This window comes from Petromyzon marinus, chromosome 43 (genome assembly GCF_048934315.1).
Source record: "Petromyzon marinus isolate PM22_M1 ecotype Great Lakes invasive population chromosome 43, UKy_Petmar_22M1.pri1.0, whole genome shotgun sequence".
NCBI lineage: Eukaryota > Metazoa > Chordata > Hyperoartia > Petromyzontiformes > Petromyzontidae > Petromyzon > Petromyzon marinus.
This window is the reverse complement of record NC_133709.1, coordinates 5134545-5157221: the sequence shown is the minus strand read 5'-3', so window position 1 is coordinate 5157221 and position 22677 is coordinate 5134545. Positions and strand designations below refer to the sequence as shown.

The 22677-nt window shown below is 47.7% G+C and overlaps 1 protein-coding gene across 7 annotated transcripts in view; it reads left to right on the top strand.

The window, feature by feature from the left end:
* Positions 1 to 22677, top strand: part of LOC116951503 (glucagon receptor-like) — a 75792-nt gene that overhangs the window by 22891 nt on the left and 30224 nt on the right. For 2 of the 7 annotated variants that reach the window (XM_076073722.1, XM_032970179.2), the window contains exons 2-8: positions 4879 to 5198; positions 9162 to 9414; positions 11619 to 11715; positions 14799 to 14909; positions 16080 to 16192; positions 18076 to 18182; positions 18365 to 18521. In XM_076073722.1, coding sequence (XP_075929837.1) covers positions 9361 to 9414; positions 11619 to 11715; positions 14799 to 14909; positions 16080 to 16192; positions 18076 to 18182; positions 18365 to 18521 — 639 coding nt within the window. In that variant the 5' untranslated portion in view covers positions 4879 to 5198; positions 9162 to 9360. The remainder of the gene's footprint in view (positions 1 to 4878; positions 5199 to 9161; positions 9415 to 11618; positions 11716 to 14798; positions 14910 to 16079; positions 16193 to 18075; positions 18183 to 18364; positions 18522 to 22677) is intronic. The other 5 variants (XM_076073724.1, XM_076073727.1, XM_076073725.1 and 2 more) reach the window with 5 other exon arrangements.

The following is a 22677-nucleotide window of genomic DNA, read 5'->3' as shown; positions in this document are numbered from 1 at the left end:
GATCGCGGTCGATATTGCAATAATCTCCAAGGACACACGTTGCCTGCCGTTTATATAATAGATACAATTATCACAAGTTTAATGCTGTTCATCTTTCAGAGTTATGCGCACAGAAGTTCTGTCGAGTGTACGGATTCCGTGAGAATGGCATGCGCCCGTCTGCCCTTTTAAGACTGACCCTAATTTGAAAAGCTCGCGTGGTATGTTTTGTAAAAATGTGTAAATAATTCACAACACGGATGACGATCTTGGTAAAACTATAGGACAGGTGGCAACCCTCCTTTGAAATGATTGCAGTCACCAGGGGCGGAGCCACAGGGGGTGCTGGGGGGGGGGGGGCTGGGGGCTCAGCCCCCCCCCCCCTGAAATTTTGGGAAAGTCGGTAATCGGGATAACTAGATATCCGGCTGCTGCAAAATGCTGCAGGCTGCCACCTCGTGTGCTGCCCTGCAGGCTGCCACCTTGTGCTGCCACCTTGTGCTGCCCTGCAGGCTGCCACCTTTTGCTGCCCTGCAGGCTACCACCTTGTGTGCTGCCCTGTAGGCTGCCACCTTGTGTGCTGCCCTGCAGGCTGCCACCTTTTGCTGCCCTGCAGGCTGCCACCTTGTGTGCTGCCCTGCAGGCTGCCACCTTGTGCTGCCCTGCAGGCTACCACCTTGTGTGCTGCCCTGCAGGCTACCACCTCGTGCGCTGCCCTGCAGGCTGCCACCTTGTGTGTTGCCCTGCAGGCTGTCACCTTGTGCTGCCCTGCAGGCTGCCACCTTTGGCTGCCCTGCAGGCTGCTTGAGCGGCAGCCTTTCAAACTCATTAGCCACATCAGCGGCTCCGACCTATTAATAAACTCCGCGTTCAAATCCAATAAAATGTGTTTTATACATTTGTGGCGCCCAATGGAAAACATAAACAGTGGATATCTCACAATATTGAAGTCAGCCCCCCCCCCCCCAAGTCAAAATCCTGGCTCCGCCCCTGGCAGTCACCTTATTCTCTATTGTGGAGACTCTAGACGTGTGAGACAATGTTCATTTAGCCATGCTGCTTGCTGTATTGGCAGGGGTGCACAAATCACTGTAAATGGAACAGCAGCAAAACAACTCGACACATTAAATTTTGATTTAAAGCTTTCGTGACTGCAGTAATTCATATTCTTAGTTTTTTCGGTAAAGTCACGTTGAAGAGAAACAACAAAATAACAAAATATATATAAAACAATAAAAAATTCTCACGACGTTTCGACCATAACTCAAACGGTCATCATCAGGTGTGTTGGTTTGCATAAATTTATTTTTAAACGGCACATTTATTTATTTATAATAATAAAAAAAACGTTGGCGTCACGCGCAGCGATTTGGCAGTTTGCCCAGGACTAGTCCATCTATTTTTTTGAAAAGAGGAGGGGGGAGACGAAATTTTTTATAATGTATGCTGTCTGAAAGCCACTGTAAGCGTGAACAATCAATTAAGAACTGAAATGGTTTATCAAATCTTTCCAATGATTGCTAAGATAGAATCCATCTTCTCGGTTGAAATTGTCTCTGTGCTTGTATATGTGGATAGCCTCATGAACGAATCTCTCATGGAAGCCAGATGGCTTACAAAGAACCTCCGTCTTGGAAAAGTCAATGGCATGTGAGCCTACTGAATTAGAACAATGATCTGCTACGGCCGAGGTGTTGGTCCTACCGTGTTTAAGGTCTGCTTTATGTTCACGAATGCGGTCCGAGACATGGCGTTTGGTTTCTCCAATGTAACTACTACCACAGAGGCAACTTAGTTTGTAGACACCAGGGTATTGTATGTCCGGAATCACATCTTTTACAGACGGAACCAGATCACGGATTTTATGTAATGTGTTGAAACGGACCTGGATCTTGTGTTTATTCAAGATTTTGGAGATCTTTTTTGTGATCCCAGCAATGTAGGGTAAAGTGATGGTTTTGAAAGGCTCCTCAAGAGGGTTCTTCTTCATGGTTTGAGTGATAGCTTTGCGGATTGTATAGTCGGAGTAACCATTAGCCCTAAGAGCTTGGTGTACGTGCTTGAGTTCACTGCTTATGTGTTCCTGGTCGGATATGCATTGGGCTCTATGATACAGAGTCTTGATGAGAGAATTCTTCTGTGATGGATGGTGGTGGGAATCCGGTTTCAGATAAATGTGCCGTTTAAAAATAAATTTATGCAAACCAACACACCTGATGATGACCGTTTGAGTTATGGTCGAAACGTCGTGAGAATTTTTTATTGTTTTATATATATTTTGTTATTTTGTTGTTTCTCTTCAACGTGACTTTACCGAAAAAACTAAGAATATAACTCGACACATTGATTAATAACACTGTGGCCTTATTAGACGTGTTTTTTTTTAAATAGGCAACGTTTTGGCCAATGGCCCTCCTCCACAGCACATGAAGGACCATTTCCCGAAACGTCACCTTTCAAACATTTTCTTTTAGGGCTACAGTGTTACTGGCGAATGTGTCAGGGCGTGTTATGGGTGACTCATCTTCCCAGCGGTTAAATGCATTGCCATAATCAAGAGCCGTAATTATTTTCTAGAATCATGTTTTTTTTAAATATATGTACTTGTGAAAATCGCGGCCTCTGGTGAACCTACAGGGGTCACGTTAACCCATTACAGATAACATAATGATATAAAGTATCATACTCTTGTCAATCCGCTGCTGGATGATGGCCTCCTTAATGCTATTTGGTGATCATGGGGGGTTGCTTTTTTGTACCATACTTCACCATTCTTTGGCACGTGTCGTGAAGGGTACTGCAAGATCCGACCATGTCCGTCGAGTGCTCGCTGAGCTGCATTGGCTTCCAGTTTTGCCGAACGAATACATTACAAGGTGGCACTCGTTACACACAAAGCGCTTGTCACAAATGAACCACAATACCTTGTCGATCACATCAAGAAGCAGATATCATCACGCAAACTCCAGTAATCCTCGCTCGTGGCTTTTAACCAGCGAACAAAGACGGAACGTCGTGATTTTTGTTGTTTAATTTTTTCACCTACGTGACTTTACCAAATAGAACCAAAGAGTATGGATCCTTGCAGTCACGAAAGCTTCAAATCTAGAAAAGACGGTCACCGCATAGCGTTCCTGTCAGATGCGCTTTTGCGGCCGTTTGGAACGCTCTTCCCTCGGATATTAGGACGCCACTGGAGCTATGCATTTTAAATCTAAATTGAAAACTAAATTTCTCAAGAATTTCACTTTTGTGTTTAGTTTCGTTGACCTTCCTCCGCGCACCTCCTTATTAGCACGGTTGGCTACGTACGGTGCGAAAGAAGTTCAACATACATACATACGTACATGTCACACTGGTTAGTGCGAGTGGTTGAAGCAAGAGGGTGCTGGGCGGTAGGGGTGTTGCAGGGTGACTGATCTCACGGTGCAGCTGATGTTAGCGATAGAAGTGCTGCCCGTCCATGCATATTCCTGGCAAATTGCATTTTCAGAATGGCCGTAATTGCTTCGCTGTGGCAGTCATTCATTTTCTTCTCTCAAGAACAGAAAGTACACATCCCACAAATTCTCAATAAATTGAATATTGTAAAGCATTCTAATAATCCATGTGCAAATGACTGCACGCACTGCCAAATAAATGGTGGCAGTGTTTGGTTATCAAGCGCCCCAGGCATGCTGATTGCTGTAACTGTTGTTTAATAAAAGAGACGTGAAGAGAATTCTGTCGACCCCTTTTTTACGAATGGCTCCTGGTGCGCAAGAGATATCGTGGGTTCGATCCTGGACCCTGACGATGCCTGTTGTATATTTGGAGTATCGTGTGTCCTCTCTCTCTCTCTCCCCTAGCGACGGTCCCGTGATTTTTTTCTCCGGGTTCCTCCGGTTTTTTGTCTCCCCCCCCCCCTCCACATTTAGAAACAACATGCGCCTTAGATCATTTGGCTCCTGCTATAAATTCCCACGTGCGACGATGATGAGATGAGCCAATGTGATGAGCTACCACGTTGTGACCACTTCGCCTCTAAAACAAGAGCTAATTTGCTCAGTGGGGCTTTAATACCTGGTAAATAAAACAGTTTTAGTTTTACACAGTAAAAAGCCACGGCTGCTCGTACAAAATTAATGTTATAGAGTTCGTGTGTGTGGCTTTTCATGTTTTCGTTTTGTTTTCGATGACAGGGAATTTATACAATCCACAGGAGAAAAAAAAAACATGACTATAATGAACCAATTTAAGACTAAATGTATTAAGAAATCAGTTACCGTATTCTCATGATTATCAGACACACTTTTTTCCGCGTTCATTTTAAAGTAACAGTTGGTGGGTGATTCTTATACATACGGTAGGCATGTGCTTTCGTGTGTGTGTGTGTGTGCACAGTATTTGACCAAATTTGTATAACTTCATGAACACCAGGAATATATGTGGGGTGCAGTGTTACTTTTCGGAGGGTCTTGTAATCGTAAAGAATACGGTACCCTTTAGGGGGCTCACCTCTGCCATATATGGGCAGCGTTTCTCAACGTGCGATCCTCGCAGCCAGTTTGAATCTAGGCAGGTTTCGTTTTCGATTATTTTCTTCACACAGTCCTAGTTGAGTCGAGAACAACCTGCAGGGAATGCCTTCAGCTTCACGACGGGGGGGGGGGGGAAGTGATTTTGTTTTAAAAAACTAAAATTCACGCATTCGTCGCTCACATTTTGGATGCTGGTAGTTTACCTACCTTGGTAGTTTATGTCTGTATGTCGATCTTCTTTCACACCGTACATAGCCAACCGTGCTAATCGTAGTATCGTATTTACAAGCACGTTACCACTTTGGGCATGGAATCATTTAAAATGCAACAAAAATTCGGACCAAATATTCGATAAACACTCTTTTTCCTCATTTGCCAGGTGTTTTCTAGACGACGCTGACAAAAGACGGGTCGCAAACGGCAGAGCCGCGGTGCCTGCGTGAACGTTCGTGGTGGAGTAGGCAAACAAACGACTTGACCCCGCGTGAGAAGATCCACGACTTGTCGCCACGAGCAGCTGGCCGCCTGAGAACAGTGAAGCGACGGCTTGAGCAACGTTTGGAAAGAGGCCCCCTTCAAAGTCCTGCAGAAGAAAGGGCGCAGCGGAAACCGCTTTAAAACAAACACGTGTCCTGCATGAAGGGTCATACCGCCGTGACAGTGGAATTTGTTGCGTGATTCAAGACCGAAATCGAGCAGGTGAAGTCTACTTGCCATTCATTGCAATTTTTTTTCCTTTTACGAAACCCGAGTCTAGAATAATTTACGGGTTGACCTTTGACAGATGCGATGCTTTGTCCCTCCTGAGTCCACAGGCGCATTCACATTTTCTGTGGATGAATCACAGCACAGCTTTTGAGCACGAGGCAATGCGAGAGATCGTGATTCACAGAGTTCACAGGCACAAGCCAGTTTATGTTCGTGATGGGACCAAACGTAAATGGTGAAGTCAAGAGGTCATCATTGTAAATTTATTTCATGCCATCACACCTTACCACCATCACCCGCTTCCATTTGCTAGGTCGCATATTCGCTGTAAAGTCGACACACGACCATCAAGGTCTGCTCTTGCAGAAAGTCACAATCTGGCTTTAGGACTTCAGCTGTCACACTATGGGTGAGACCCCCCTTCCCTCCCCTAGAGAGGGCTGCGGCATGGATACCGTGCAGGATAAATTAAAACTAAACTTTATTTTTATTTTACCAAGTAAGGCCCACTGAGCTATATAGCTCGTTTTCAGAGGCCACATGGCCAACAAATAATAGCTCAACGAAGTGGCTTATCATCAAGTGGACATTTATAGCAGCCTAATTCTCTAAATATTTAATGTGCGCGGAGCATATCAATGCCATGTTGCAGCGGCAAAACACTCGAATGCACAACGTGAAACGAACGCCTTCCCAACACCGCGTGGACTGGAGTCGTGGACACGTGACCTCTCTGTACATTCGTGACCTGGCATGGGAAATGCGGGGACCGGTGGTCTCAGGCCACCAAGGTTGAGGCCTACCACCATGGGCCTCCACCTTGGTCACCAACCTCTCGGTGCGGCTCCGGTGACTGTCTTGGTGAACTGCCCTCTCCCAGCCCACCCTCGTGCCACGCATCGCTGCCTCTTAGCCTGGCTACGTCTTTCGAGGTTTCCTGCAACGTTTGAGTCTGAACATCCAAGTTGCTCCTCCGTCCCTTCCATGCAGGGTGAGAAGAGAGCGGAGAGGCAGGCAGGGGCGAGTCTAAGGGGGTAAAGGCAACGCACAGCCATGAGCTGTGAAATCAACATTTTTGTCCTTCCCATGTCTCCCCAGGAATTTTTTTACGGCACTTTTGGCCGGAGGGACCAGTGGCAGATCCAAGTTGTGAGGGGGGGGGGGGGGGCTTATGGGGTGGAATGTCACTTGAGATCCATAAAATTGATATTTTATTGGTATTCACCAGAGAAAATATGTTGAATGGTTTTTTTTTAAAGATTGATATGAAATGCAGTGCCCTAATTAGATAAAAATTTTGGGACCCCATTGACAAGTTTCTAGATCCACCTCTGGTCGGGGCCTTGAATTCCACTGTCTATCGCACGAAGGGCACTGCAAATTGAAGACTGATGATGCATTTGTCAACAGCCAGCATTTTCAGAGCTGCAGTCGCACAGAGAGAGAGAGAGAACTCCATCCATCTCGCCGCGGGTCTCACCGCTAACTCGGGGAGACCCAGCGCTGAGCGCACCCTACTACAGGTATTTTTTTGTGGGAACAAAAAGTAACAATAATAAACTTCTAACGACGTGGGTCACGAAGGTCAGATTCACGAGCTGGCGAAGTTACATTGAGCTGCCTAGCTCCTAAAAATTGGGAACAAATTGCTACAAACTCCGATGCCACAATTAGTCGACAGGCAAGGTCGTGCATCGCTAGACGAGAGGTGATGGACAGAGCTTGGCGATCTCGTCGTCGTCATCATCATCATTGGGCACGGCTAGTCGAGGGTGGGGGGGGGGGGATGGGTTCCCTCCTTCAGGATGGAGGATGTGCGGCCAGTTCGGTAATTTTAAAGGGGCTCCGAGCAATCGACTTCCCCCCAAAAAGTAGTCGATTACAATTTTTAGTCAGACAAACGACTTAATTGACGAATGATGAAAAAAAATGAACCCCCCCCCCCTTCTCCGGCCCCTTGTCTTCCCTCAGTATGCTCGTTACTTCTTCCCCTTTCTTCTTCCCCCCAGTAAACATGTCAAACTTGGGCCAACGTTGGCACTGCGGTGGGAACCGTTGGACGAACGTCGGCAAAAACATTGGCCCAACAACGTACTACGTTTACTGGGAGCAATCCCAGGCCATAACACCGGGCATGTTGACCTCGAAATCAAATGACTGTTGCATTTCACCTCTGCACGTATATCTGCAAAACCTAACTCTCTCCACTTGCACACATGCGCCTCTTAGCAGTTGGGCTGTGAGAGGGAGTATATATATATTCATATTTTTATGTTTTTAACAATTCCAGAATGTGATCGCAAACAACAACAACAACAACAAAAACCCCACAACAATTGTAAGATCTTTAAGGCGGGCCAGTGGACAAGGGCTCCCACCAGCAAGCTAAGTCGACAAGGACATGGCAGCAGGAAACACGGGCGATTGATTATTCCTGGTTCTTCAGAAAAAAAAAAGGTCAATAGCACGGAGGAGCGGAGTGTGAATTAACACCACGATGGTCCACCTCATTTCTGTGAGCCACGGGAAAGCAAGGGACAAGCGTTGAAATGACACGTGCGTGAGAAAAAAAATGACTAGCCCGTATTGTTCAAGAATATCAACACGTCCGTCAATAACACAGTGGCCGTAATGGGAAAAAATATATATATACACCAGGTGACATTTAAGGGCAACGACCCTTGTTCATAGCTAAAAAAATCATGTATGTGCTATAATTTATGTGTTGTGGACAATTGCCAAAAACATTTTCTATGGAATAACTTTCGTTGTATATACAGTATAGATCTTCACAAATCCGACAACAATCATGAATTACAGTAATTATTAATCTCGCATACTGTCACACAGCTCTTCCCCCCACCCACCCGCATCAATGATGCAACCTTCCGGGAAGTCCTGCGAATCGAGGAAAACGGTCGCCTTCCCCTTCATCAGGACGTCAATAACATCCCTCATCATCGCTTGAAGTCACGCCAAGCCCCTTTGTATTCATGCGCTTTAACCTTCAACCATGCGAGTTCAACACCCCGATGAAGCTTGGAGAGCTGAATGGATATAGTAATAGGTTTTACCCTTTTAACTGGCACAAAAACTGACACCTTTATTCAAGGCATCATGTTTGCAATAACCACAACACAAGCAGTCAAAATGCAAACAAAAGAGACAACTCTGATAATAATATGCACTGTCCTTGAATTTGATTGGTCCCCACCCAAGACAGCTTTTCTTAGAGCCTAGTCTCCACTGGTGTTGGACCGGAAGATGCCAAAAGGCGTCACACAACTCAAAAAAGAGCTGAATGGAGTTCAAAAGAACTCACAAATTCATTGTGAGAGACCCAGTGCAAAAGCTCATGGTCCACTCTAAATCACATCCACCGCATAAACCATGGCACAAAATCAAACTCTCTCCAGTGTGTGACTTTGGTGATGCAGAACAGACTGTACAACGTTTGACGACGCAATGGCCGATCCACAAATACGAAAGAGACATCACGGTCGATACACTCCACTGCTCCTGACGCGGTTATCTGGCTTGACCACCTGAATGTGAAATTGTAGTTGTTGCTTGCGTCTACATCGGCAATATGAAAGATTATCTATCGCTTGCTGTGCCTTCGCTTGCTTCCAAAGTACAGTAAAGCATTCTCCCTTGCTTAAGCAGTTTGCACTTTTAAAAAAAAAATCATTTTGTCCAGTAAACTCTTTGCGTGTGATGGTGTAAACTTACCTTCTTTAGATGTCCACACATGTAACCTTTTTCATATACATTCCGCCCTGTGCACAAGTCCCCTGCGTACCGCATGAGCGACGTGCCACGTTCATGCGTTTCTGTTTTTTTAAAAAATATATAGTTCACATGCACGACGCCCGCAGAATGCGCACGTGGCTTTATGCTGCCACATCCGGAAAGAACAAATATGTTACGCATTTTGTTGTTGTCCTTTTGCAGAAATTCTGGGTATGCAAAGTCGTCAAAATGAAGTTCCATGAAACCGAGGTGATTTTTCCGGAAGCTGCGTTGACATCGACGCGGAGACGGTGCCGAACGGTGATCGCGATCCACCGGGTGTGAGCGAGCGCGGCCCACGATATTTCATGAGCGGAGGACGTTGAAGCGCATCTGCCGGCGTCGATGGACCTCGTCACACATGGGGCTCAATATCAGCAAGATGTGGTTACTGTTGCTCGCTTCTGCCATGCCGGTGAGTCTCCAGCATCTCACACTAGGCATGTACTGATTCACACCCACCCGGTGTCAAAATTCGACTGATTAGCCTTACAAAGGAAGAGCTGTACGAAATACCGGCTCACAGGCTGGGCCAAATCTGGCCTGCCAAATCATTATAATCCAGCCCGTGGCATCACTAAGATTAACTGACGACAGCCTGGATTAAATCTGAGATTAAATGATTTCTAAGTGCACCGAGTTGATGGTCTCAGCCCCCCGTGGACTTCACAGTCTTTCCTCCTTATACACGGGGGGTGAGAGCTAGGCCAAAGTGCAGATCACATTATTACTCATTCTGTTTTGCAATTAATGTTATTCTTGGTTCTTTCAGTAAAGTCACGTAGAAGGGAAATAATAAAATAATACAAATAAAACAATACAATTCTTTACGACGTTTCGATTGCAACACAAGCAATCATCATCAGGTGTGAAAACCACAGCAACACATTTTCTTGCTGTGGTTTTCAACCTGATGATGAGAATTTTATTGTTTTATTTGTATTATTTTATTACTTCCCATCTGCGTGCCTTTTACCGAAAGAACCAAGAATATGAATCGCTGCAGTCACGAAAGCTTTAAATCGAAATTCAAATTAATGTTAGTTTAGCACTGTGTCGCACCCCATCCTGAAACAAAGTTATGCTCCATAGCTGCATTAGCTCCTGTAGCACTCGCAAACCGAACTGCAGCTCCAACCCCCGCCACACTTCATAGAATTCAATGTCAAGCAGTCGGGTTGACCGATGAGCCAGCACTCATCGATCGACTCTGGTCACTCGCTCGCCGGCGGTCAGTCGCCTTCTTTATCGCTCTTCTATCGCCGCGACCACGGTTAACGTCCCCATGGACTCCTCCAACCGTGTTGAGGACTCTGTTCACCAGACCGGCTGCTTCCACCACCGCTCTGCTCCACCGCCGTAGTGCAGGTCACAAAGGCTCTTTGGGAACTTTTATTTTCCCCTCGCATTGCTCGGCTTTAGAATTCCCTCCCCAACGTCTCTCTTTTCCCAATCTTTGCTAAAAAAACAAAACGTATTGAAGCTTCTTTTTACACATTTATTGTGCCGCTTGGTATTTTGGGCCTTTGAAACCCTTGCTCAAAAACCATGATTAAAAAAAAAACAATCCAAAGTACTGTGATACAATTTGGCAGACAAGTGTAAATCTGTTTCACTGTAAGTGATGAACTGTTATATTATAGTACATTGAAGCAGTCCACAGCAGAATATTTTAACTTGAGATTTAGTCTTGAATGTGGAGTTGCAATCTCTGGGGTACAAAAAAGTGGGGACGTATCAAGGGAAGAGGACTCTGAATGACAGACGAGGGGAGTGGTACGCCTCGAGTGGTACGTATAATATTACGTATGCGACTGACAAATAAAACGGGATTTTTAACGTCTCTGGAAGACTTACATTACAGATGTCCTCGTGTGGCTACTTCAACAAAGAGGATGATCCCGGGAAAACCAGGACAGGTGGCAACCTCATTGTCGATTGTGGAGAACATAGAGATGTGTGAGAAGTGACTCATCCTGTTGGCGGTTCCATGAATTGTCCCGTTTAAGCGCCGCGATTCACCTGTAAGTGACAAAGATGGGTCATGTTAACCCATTACAGATAACATAATAATATAGGCATTTCGATTTAAAGCTTTCGTGACTGCAGGGATTCATATTCTTGGTTCTTTCGGTAAAGTCACGCAGAAGGGAAATAATAAAATAATGCGTGACTTTACCGAAAGAACCAAGAATATGAATATAATATAGGCATTGTGACGCGGTGGCATTTAGACACAATATAAATATTAATTGTAATGTATTGTACCTATGGTTGAGGAGGAGTAAGAGCTTTGCTCCATGTGTGGGTGTCTGAGTATGTCTCTGTGTGTATGTGGGTATCTATCTATATATCTGTGGGTTTCTGAGCATGTCTGAGGGTCTCTGTGTGTATGTGGGTATCTGTGTCTATCCGTGGGTCTCTGTGCATGTCTGTGGGACTCTATGTTAGTCTAGAGGCCTATCTGTGAGTCAAATAAATAAACACGTGAATCCTTGATTCCTTTCAGAACGCAGTCACTGGGTTAACATTTTCACTCCCACCACGGCACTCCGGGGCGCACCGTCCCATTTCCACCACTGATTGTACTGTATTGTGTTCTGCTTCGTCGTTTGTCAGGGAACAAACAGCAAAATACTCATGGACACCTACACAAAATGGATGCTCTACAGCATGGAGTGCAAAAACAAAATGGAGGTTCAGCCGCATCCGGATGGTAAGGAGCTTTGCAATGTAATCTTGATGTGTAAATGTATTCGGGATGCTAATCCCGAATTTTGAATTCATCCAAAAGAAGAAAAAAAATCCTAAAATATGAGTGATAACTACAGATTCAGTTGTCGGAGTTTGGAGTGCGGGACGTAGTTAAGTACAAATGTTATATAAACATTCGGTGAGCTCTGGCCCAATTCTGGGTAATACATGATGTAACTAATTGAATTAACATATGTTCTACCTGATTTAAAGCTTTCGTGACTGCAGTAATTCATATTCTTAGTTTTTTCGGTAAAGTCACGTTGAAGAGAAACTAAGAATATATGTTCTACCTGCCAAGGGTTATTATGCTAATTCATCGGCATTGGTTCAAGCAAGAAAACCCTGGGACAGCTTCGAACTCCTGGGCCTAAATATCGACGTGGCCTAAGCGGCAGCACGTTCACCACTTTTTCACAGAGGTTCGCGGTTCGAATCCAGAGGTCCCCCTGGTTAATGCTGCCGGTGTATTAACCAGGGCGAATGCTTGTGTATTAACCGTGAGAAAAAAATATCGCGATTACGCGCCATCTGCTTCACAGTGGTCGTTAAAGATCCTGTGATGTCATTCATAAGAGTTCCGGCGTCACAGTCCGAAATCACTCTCCACAAATTACTCAATTGGGACTATACATAGCGATCGCTATGTCCTACTGCGAACAAAAACTTGACCGGATCCTCCTGAAAAAAGAGACTTGAGACTCGGTAAACACGTGCGACGACAAAAATAATGAAATAAAAATAGCAGTCAGGATTGATAAACAAATATTGCTGGCTTACCAGATGGTATTGATAAGAGCACTCCAGATTGGGCCACTAAACCAGTAATATTTCCATGATGTAGGCTTTCTCCCAGGACCATAAAAAAGTATTTTGGAGGCCTGGAGCAAGATTCTTATTGAAGCCTCTTTACGGCCCTCTCAGCCCTTTCTAAAGCCCCCTGGACCGTTGTGAGACCCCCCCTCCCCCTCAGCCACCACCCCTCACCCCTCCTCTCTCTCTGCAGCTCTGCTTCCCATGTCTGCATAAAGTGTTGGCAACCTGTTCTGGTTTTTCCAGGATCATCCTCTTGTTGAGGTAGCTCTTCTGGGAAATCTGTAAGTTTCCCAGAGACATTACAAGTCCTGTTTTTTTTTGTCAGTTGCATTATAATAATGATATACAGGGTGTTTGAAAAAGATGGGCCCGATTTGAAATCGCTATATCTCTGCAACCACGAACCACTTGAAAGGGTGGGGCATAGAGTTTCAAATGATTACCGCGATGCCTCTCGCAGTGCACAAACATCCCCTAGCCTCAGTCATTCGCAAGACAGTGACCCCACCGCAACACAAGGGGCGTTTTGCGTTCTGCAGTTGAGCAAGACTGAATCTGTAATTGCGGAGCAGCGTGCGTTTCGGCATTGATCCGCCAATGTCAAAGAGCATTCGTCGTTGGTACCGACAGTTTGAGGAAACAGGCTGTTTATGTAAGGGGAAGAGCACAGGGCGACCACGCACCTCAGAGTAAAGCGTGAGAAGAGAGGCGTTTGGGACGAATTCAACTATCGTCTCGATGTTGTCCGTACAGCAGGTGGAGGGCACATAGAGCATTTATGAAATGGTTAGAATAACTTCATAACTCATTCAACCTTTTTAACTTATTCATATTCTTGGTTCTTTCGGTAAAGTCACGTAGAAGGGAAACAATAAAATAATAAAATAATAATACAATAAAATTCTCACGACGTTTCGACTGCAACACAAGCAATCATCATCAGGTGTGAAAACCACAGCAAGAATTTTTTTTTCAAAATTTCTTGCTGTGATTGCTTGTGTTGCAGTCGAAACGTCGTGAGCATTTAATTGTTTTACATTTTTATTATTTTATTGTTTCCCTTCTACGTGACTTTACCGAAAGAACCAAGAACATGAATCCCTGCAGTCACGAAAGCTTTAAATCAAAATGTAATGGTAATGTTGCTTAAAGCGCACCCGCACGCACACAACTTTTTGCGTAATTGTAACATGTTGCCATCGTGAAATATACTGCTTTTGAAATTGGGTCCATGTGTTTGAAACACCCTGTACATCATGATAATAAATATATATACCATTGAAGACAATGCGTTTTTACATGAAGTTCCCCCCTCTTCTGGTATTGTGAGATATTCCTCTTCCCAGGGGGCGTCTCAGTTTGGTTTGTATTCGGCACTCCCCTACGGATTCTACAAGCCTTGACCAATTTTTTTCATCGTACGGCTGATGTTGATGTAGAGCAAGGGGTGGGGAACCTTTTTTCTGCCAAGGGACATTTGTTATATTTTTAACATCATTCGCGGGCCATACAAAATTATCAACTTAAAAATGAGCCTGTTATATTTGGTCAAACATTTAATTAACTCACCCCTAATGCGATTGGCTGGAACTGCTTCTCTTTGGCGAGGCGTGTGATGATGTTAGCTGGTATTGACGATGTTGTTGCTACTCGCAACTGCTTTTCCAGGTTTGCTCCTAGATTTATTTAATTTCGAGTCCCGCCTGTGGTTGCCTTGGCAGGGCCCGTCCAAATGATTTTATGGGCCTCATATGGCCCGCGGGCCGGACGTTCCCCATTCCTGATGTAGAGCAACAACTACATTTTTTTTTACGTTGAGGTGGATTAGCCCAGATAATTGCGGTCAGGGGTGGCAGAGTGGGTGCATCGCTGCCGTGATGATGATGCCTCCTCCTCCGTCGTGTTTGTTATTCGAGCAGAGACTCGTTTTATGTTGCGTGGTTCCATTCCATGTGGTGATTACAGTCGCGCACTGGAGATTATTATTGTTATTTTATTCCATTTGTGCGTCATTAAGTACCTATGATTAGCACAGTTGGCGACATAAGGTGCGAAATCAGTTCAACATCATACATAGTACAAGTATCCATATCTGCTGCCATGGATTTTGCGGATGCGGTTTAGGGTTGACCAACATATTAGCGGCAGTCTTGTCTTGCGTAGCCGCCCGGTAAACAGTGACGTGTGCTCTGATCTCCCGTTCCTCTCTCTCCGTGCCACCGTGTGCAGCAGGCCTCTTCTGCAATCGCTCATTCGACCAGTATGCATGCTGGCCAGACGGGCAGCCCGATTCTCTGGTCAACGTGTCCTGTCCCCCATTCATGCCTTGGTTTGAAAAAGGTGAACAATATTGGGTCGACGTTTGCATGTGCACGCGCGCATTAAGCGTAATCGTAATTACAATCGTAATTGTATTTCCTATTCGCTGGAGCCTTTTAAAGCAGCCTCCCTCAAAGTGCTTTAAAACGCCAATGGATACGGTCAAATCAATATGCGTGTCAAGCGAACATAATCAAATAATCCAGCAATATACAGTGTAAGCAAAGGCACGCGAAGGAGCGGGTATGGAAGAAGCTGGCGTGGCCTCGTTGGCATGGGCTCTCGTGCAAACAATGAAATGGGGCTCGCTGTCAAAATGTCCCCCCTCTTCCAAAGCCCAGGGCCTCTTGCCCCAAGGGGCTTCGGTGCAGTTGCACCGCCTGCACACTACTCGATAGCTACGCCACCGATGGCAGGGGAATTTAGTGAGCCAGTAGTACAGCAACGGAGGTAGTAACTGCTGCCCTGCAGTTGTTCCATCACAGCTGCGCCAAGCACCTGAAGCCTGTGACACGCGATAACACGAGCCGCAACTCCAGCAAAGAGACGGAATCTGAGACGGGGGCAGGAAGAAAAGTGAATTGCGATTGATCGACATCACGTTGCAGATAGGGGACAGGTCGTCGGCAGAGGATGAGAGGAAGATCTTAAAGAGCCTGGACTTTGAACGAGGGCAGCGCAGACGGCTGGAGAGAAAACTTTGTAGACTGTGGGGGAAGCTACAGAGAAGGGTAAACTTTCCCAATTTGCCAGAAGGCCTGCACTGATTGAGCGTGGGGCACGTGAGGGAGAGCAGAGCAAGATGAGAGAACGAGAGAGATGGGGGAGGAAGGAAACAGCGAGTCCACACAGAGAATCGTTACAGCAACACCGCTGTGCGTTTCCCAGGGCTTCGTTGCAGCCTTGAAGCAGCCCGGAACGCCGTTCTGGGAATAATTTCGGCACCCAGCCACACACCATGTCACTTTATTTTGAACTTATGATATTTGTTATTATTATAATAGAAACATAGGGTAAAGTGATATTGGCGATTAGCACGGTTGTCTAGAACATACATACGTACATACATATCTTGCACTCCACTGCTAGTGCCTAACGCTGATAAGCCCAACACCAAGTGAGCCTATGACAGCATTCTGGGAAAACTCAAGTGAGAAATGAAGCCCCTGGTGTTTCCGGTGTGGCCGGCAGTGCGAGGCGGGCTGGCGTTCCGGAGGTGCGGTGCAGACGGACAGTGGGTGGTGGACGGGGATGGCCTGCCCTGGAGGGACATCTCGCAGTGCCAGGACGAGTCGCCCAAAGACGTAAGATGCTTCCCACGCTCTGCCACGGCTGGCCTAACCCACTTCGCACACATTTTCTGGAGAGGGAGACCGATAATTAGATTTGCTATTTGATGGCTCTGATTTTGTACCTACTGTGTGGGGGGGGGAATATATATGTAAAGCCTGTTCAATTAATCTGGAACATAATTTCAATCAAAATGACACTCGTTAAATGTAATCTTAAAAGTGTTTCTGTTCAGACTAACAACCAGTTCATCCTTTGGATGTAACCGTTCGTCCGTCCATCCCTCTCAAGACAGCCAGCAAAACTCTTTATCTTACATAGAGCCCTGTCTCTATCCAACGTTCTCTTGCCTTCTCTGTACTGTACATCCAAATGTATATCGTGTTCTTACTTTGTCTCCATTTCTATCCCTCTTCTAACTCTCTCCCTCTATAATCATCTCCTCCCTCCACTATACCCCACCCACTTCTCTCCCCCTATATCTCTCCATGTGTGTGTGTCTCTCTCTCACCCTCGCTCTCCTTATTCACACCTCTCCCTTTCCCGTCTCAATCTCTCTTGTTGCTCCCTAATCCTCCCGCTACATGTTGATTTTCCTTTCCCTCCTCTCTTCGTGTTGCGCCAGTCGGGAATCTGGGTATGAATCAAATCAGCAAACCTTTTTCTAATATGGTATGATGTTTCTTCCCGCACATGATGAGCATTTTTGGTTAAATTAAATAACCCTTCAAAGCTCCGAAAGCAACAGAAGCCTCATGTCGAGACGCAAAACGTGTCAAAGATTCTGTTGAAATGGATGGGAAAATATCATTCACAAGGAACGGCTGCGTTTAGACAGGAGAGGAACATTCAGACCCTTACATGGGTGGCTTCATTTGTGTCAATCAGCACGAGCATTAACGCACTGGCATTCTTTAAACGAGGCGACACTTGAGGTTGCCATGGGATCATTTAGAAAAAAAACCCCATCGTCGCTTCATTTTGGGATTTAACGTCGTCATTGCTGCTGCGCTTGCCATCAATTTATTCTCGTGACCATTTGCGCTCCCTGTCTCCGCTATCATCACTCTTCTTCTTCTTCACGTTTTTGCTGACATTTGGGCGGCAGTGTGTATGTTAAGTTGGCCTATATGGGCATCCTGTAGACAAGCGGCGGCTTCAACGCAGACTCACCTCCGATTAAAACGGTTGGCTAGGTACAGTGCAAAAGAAGTTAAACACACACACACACATTTCTACATGCGAAAGCCGGGTTGTTAAAAATGCCCGATTGTCTTCTTCTGTGGGATCCGGACATCGTCATCGTCATTATCAGCCATTCTCAGTCCACCACTAGATGAAGGCCCCTCCAACCGGCTGCCGTCTCTCGCGAACCCACGGATGTAACAACAATGATAGTCATCTACCCTGGGCACTCGCACATGAGCTGATTCCATCGCTCCATCTCCCCGGTGTGTGTAACCCTGCTAGTCTCAGTGAGTGCCACTCGTACCTCACAGCAAGGAGGGACCCTGGCTTGGAGTCGCGACTCGGGTGCCGTTCTGCGTGGAGTTTGTACATCCCACAACCCCCCCGCTGTTACGCACGTATTTCCTCCGCGTTCTCTGGTTTGCTAGCATAGCTAAATATAATAATGATAGTAATAAACTAAAACAGAAACCCATACAATGTAACCGATCTTGGGACATAAATCCCACTCAATTGGGATTACACGAATAGCGGCGCGATTGCCCCCTTTACTACGACTACTACAGCAACAACGACAAAACACGAACAACCTGGCAAGGACCCTCCCGTCAAAGGGCCCTTGAGACTCGGTGAGACTTCCCTGTGGCGAACGAGCGTACAAACGCGACGACAGCTTGGTGACCTCGGACGACGGCCACTGCGGGTGCAGAACGGGACGCGGAATCTGCTGGAGGGCTTCAAGAAGATGTACACGGTCGGCTACTCGCTCTCGCTGGCCGCCCTCGTGCTCGCACTCGCCACCTTCCTGATGTTCAGGTGGGTCGCTCGCGCGGTGCACGGGGGGTGTGGGGGGGGGTGTGATCGTGTCGGCCACCCTCTCGTCGTTTCCAAGCAGCACTCTGCGTGCAACTCGTCTCCCGCGTCACGTCGCTCTGCTTCGGCGCTCTCCCGTTCCCTCTCTTCTCTCTCTTCTCTCTCTGTCTCTTTCTCTTGGGCAGGAGGCTGCACTGCACCCGCAACTACATCCACATGAACCTGTTCGGGTCGTTCATCCTTCGAGCCATGTCCATCCTGGTGAAAGATGCCCTCCTGGAGACGCACTGGGAGATGGACCCGAGCAACGCCACCGAATGGGGAGCTTTCCTGAGTGCAGAGGTGCGCGCGTGCGTGTGTGTGTGCGTATGCGGGGCTAAGCGGGCGCGGCACGGGCTAGAGAAGAGATGGAGTGATGTGGTACAGGAGGATGTGGAGCTGAGTGGACTTGCTGATGACCGGTACCAGCGGTGTCAAGATCGGCCTCTGTGGAGGAGGCTCGTGAAGGACGCTACTGGGCAGTTGGAGGCAGTCGCCCTCCAACAACAACGGAGGGCGGAGGAGCGACGCTCACAACACCGAGCGGAGCGCCGGGTGGCTAAAGCACAGCAGGTTGGCACAGTAGGGGGCACAGGTGGTGCAGACAGTCATCTCAGTCAGTCGACCAGTGGCACCTGGGTCTGCCCCGTGACCTACTGCCAGCGGGCGTTCAACACTTCACGTGGCCTCAAGGTGCACATAGCCTGGCACAAGCGTCGTGGTGACGTCACCGCCACTTAGTGGCGAATGTCGGTTGTTGTTGTGTGCATGAGTGTGTGCGTGTTTGCGTGCATGAGTGCATGCGTGCGTGAGTGCGTGTGCACTGCAGGAGGAGTGGTAGTGTCGCGGTTAGCGCACTGCGCTACGAATCTGGAGACTCGGGTTCGATTTCCGCTCACAGCCAACACCGGTGACGATTATCTGAACCAGTCCTGGGCCTCCCCTAGGTCGAGTCAGCCTAAAATTAGTATCTGGTGCGATTTGTAAACATCGCCACTGGGGAGACAAAGGCGGTCGGGCGTGGTGCTGACCACCCACCTCCTCGTGTGCCGTGCGGGCCTTCAGAGGTGCTATTCGCTAACAGCACTTGCCCCAACAGTCAGTTAAGGTTATACGGGGGATATTTGTCTTTGTGCACTGTGTATGTTCTGGGCCTCCCCTAGGCCGACACAGGTTCTTTGTCTTTGTTGCGTGTATGTGAGTCACTCCCACCTCTTCGAAGGTGTCTGGACCAGTGTGGAAGAATAGACCAAAATATCCTCTGAAGCGGTGCGAAAGAAGTTAAACATGCATTACGTTTACACATGCGGTTGCTAAAAATGCCCGATTGCCATCTTCCGTGGGATCTGGACATCATCATCGTTGTCATTATCAGCCACGCTCAATCCACCGCTGGATGAAGGCCCCTCCAAGCCGTTGCCGTCTCTCGCGAACCCACGACGGAAGAGGAATAGCAGTAATCTGGCCGGCACTCGCACACGAGCCGATTTCATCGCTCCCTCTGCACCCGTGCATGCAGGTATGCGCGTTGAACTTCTTCCGCACCGCACGTAACCAACCGTGCTAATCAGATGTGCAAGGCGGAGGGCAACGGTGGACGGCCTCTCGGATGCATTTTCATTCCTCTGCCCGTCATCGTTTCTCCACAGCGCGTCAGAGACTCCAGCTGCGGTCGCCTCTGGCGTGCTATAAATAAGTAAAAAACGAAGAACATGGCCTGTATTTTTGTTTCACGAGGAGCGAGATAAATGGACAAACACGTCGCTGCGACCGAAGTGCAGCGTGCGCGCATCCTGCCACCGTAGCCTGTGGCTGTCGCTATCAAACCCGGCGGAGCGAAAGGTCAAGCGTCCGAAATTCTCGGAAGGCGTGCCGCGCGAGCATCTCGCTAATTAGGCCCCGTTCGCTTGGGGCCGTCGACGTCAGCGTTTCGTGGCACAGCTGCAGGCGCCGTTTGTTTTGAGCCACGATCCAGTTGCAAGACCCCGAGCAGTGGACGTTGCTAGTGAAATTACTTGAGCGCGTTGGTGCGGGGGCAAGGACGACAAACTGGGCGCACAAATCGGCTCTAAAGAAATTCGTTTTCAATCTAAAATTCGAAAGTGCGCAGCTCCAGTGGCTTCCCAATATGAGAAGGGCGTTTGCGGACGGCTGCAGAAGCGCATCTGAGAGCACGCGCCGCGATGGCCGTCGTTGATCGACGGTTGGCCACAAGATGCTGCGAGGATGAACGAACTTTTTTTTTGTATACCAGTGGACAAAAACATAACGACGAAACGTTTAACGTGTTCTGCTCCCATCACCGATTTCCACGAGAATTGAGCCGGCCATTTTCGTGGGACAGATCAGAGCAGAAACGAAACTAAACTATTTTTTGTTATTATTATTTTACCAACTAAGGCCCACTGAGCTATATAGCTTTTTTTTCAGAAGTGACCCGGCCACAAATGGTAGCCCAATTAAGTGGCTTATCACGTGGAAATGTATAGCAGCCAAATACTCGAAACGCATGTTGCTAAACGGGGAGGGAAAAACCCGGAGGACCTGGAGAAAAATCCACACGACCACGGGGAGAGGCATGAAAACTCCAAAATATGCAGGTCGGGATCGATCCCACGACCTCCTGCATACCAGGCGAGGCAATTAACATCTCGCCACCTTGGCGCCAGAACAGAACCAGCACAACGACGGGCAGGCACGACGCGGCCGACACGACCGCCACTCTCGCATCCCTCCTCGGGTGACGGACAGCCGTCGCTGTGGCCCTCGTGCCGGGACACGTGAAGACGTCGAAGGGTCACGGGCAAGAGGTCACGAGCCCCCCGTAGGTGTGGTGGCTTCAAAATGTTGTTTTTCATTGCTTGCTTGAAAGCACCGAGTGCGAGACCAAAAAGAAAATGTGGATGCAGCAGCAGGCTTGGCGGGCAGCGGAGGGCAGCGAAGAAAAATCCATCAGCTGTTCTGTACCAGCGCGGTGAAGTATAGTCAAATAACCCCCCCCACGACCCTCGCAGCATGGGGAGCCCCTCATAAAGGGCCGTGCATGTACACACGCAACAAAGGGGCATTTGTGGTGTGCCGCGCAATCAAGCGGCCGCGCAACGATTGAGCGTAACAAGCGAGGTCTGGTGCTTTTTGACACGCGCGTTAAATCAATTTCCAGGTATGAGACCTTTGCCTCGCCCCCGCACTGCTTGTGGCCCACACGCACGTCCCTCGCAAATTAGTTGAAGCAGACACCACTTAGCGCTGCATTTCGACGATCGGAGGGGGGGGGGAGGGGGGGGGGGCACTTGCGTTTCCCTGCGCAGATCAGAGAGACCTGACGAAGCGCGAGTTCACGTTAACCAGCTGGCCATCGAACAAGGACAGTCACAGCAATCGCGCGCTTTCAGGCGCGCTTCTGCGGCCGTCTAGGAATGCTCTTCCTGCCAATATCAGGAAGACCCTGGAGGTAGTGCCCTTTTAAATCAACTAGATTGACGAGGTAATTTCTTTGGACCTGCCTGCTTTTTGTGTTTAGTTTGTTGTCCTTTCTCCGCACCGCCAGTTAGCACCGTCGTTGGCTACGCGCGGTGAAAATGACGTTCATTATACGTATGTAGTGTTTATGATGACGAATACACTTCTTATGAGGCACGCTCTTTTTATTGTAATTCTTCTCTTTACACAGTCCTTAGCACACAGAGGGGTATACGGTCCCCTCGCCCGATACCCTAAGAAGGTACAGCCTCCGGACTTAGCGTGACCTACACACAGGTCTCTTGCTAACCTGAGGAGGTACAGCTTCCTATCTTGGTGGGACTTACTCACACGTCTACCGCTACCCTAGAGTCCTCCGGCTGGCACCTAGGGGAGGCTATCTGACCCACCGCTGGCCCGGCGGGTCTTGACCACTGGATACGCCGAGCCTTAGCCCTCAGAAGGGCCTGAAGGCTGGGTCCAGGGTCCTGTCTATCTTCAGCCCGGGCTTCGGTCTTCGTGTAGGGAGAGAATTCCCCGTGCTCTGCGTGGTCACCCTTCTTATACCCGTTTGTGGCCAGGTGTAACCAATCCCACATTCCCACGTGGAACTGTCTGATTGGTTCTTGCCAAACTGTGGCTACGATCCACTTCACCTCGTCTGACCCCAACCGTTGCTCACACAGAGGTAACGCTGCACTGCCCCTTTGATACCTAGTGACAATGCAGGTTACTGAACAGTGAGCAACATAATAAAAATATAAAACCCTAGTTTTATATTGCTATTATTTTATTGTTTTCCTTCTACGTGACTTTACCGAAAGAACCAAGAATATGAATCCCTGCAGTCACGAAAGCTTCAATTAAAAAATTGAACAGTGAGTAGTTAGCACCTCTGCACATACATGCTTGAGAAGTTCAACATACATACGTACAGCGACGGAAGGTGCAGTGCACACGCGGCACACAGAATAGATGCCTCTACGATCGCCATCCG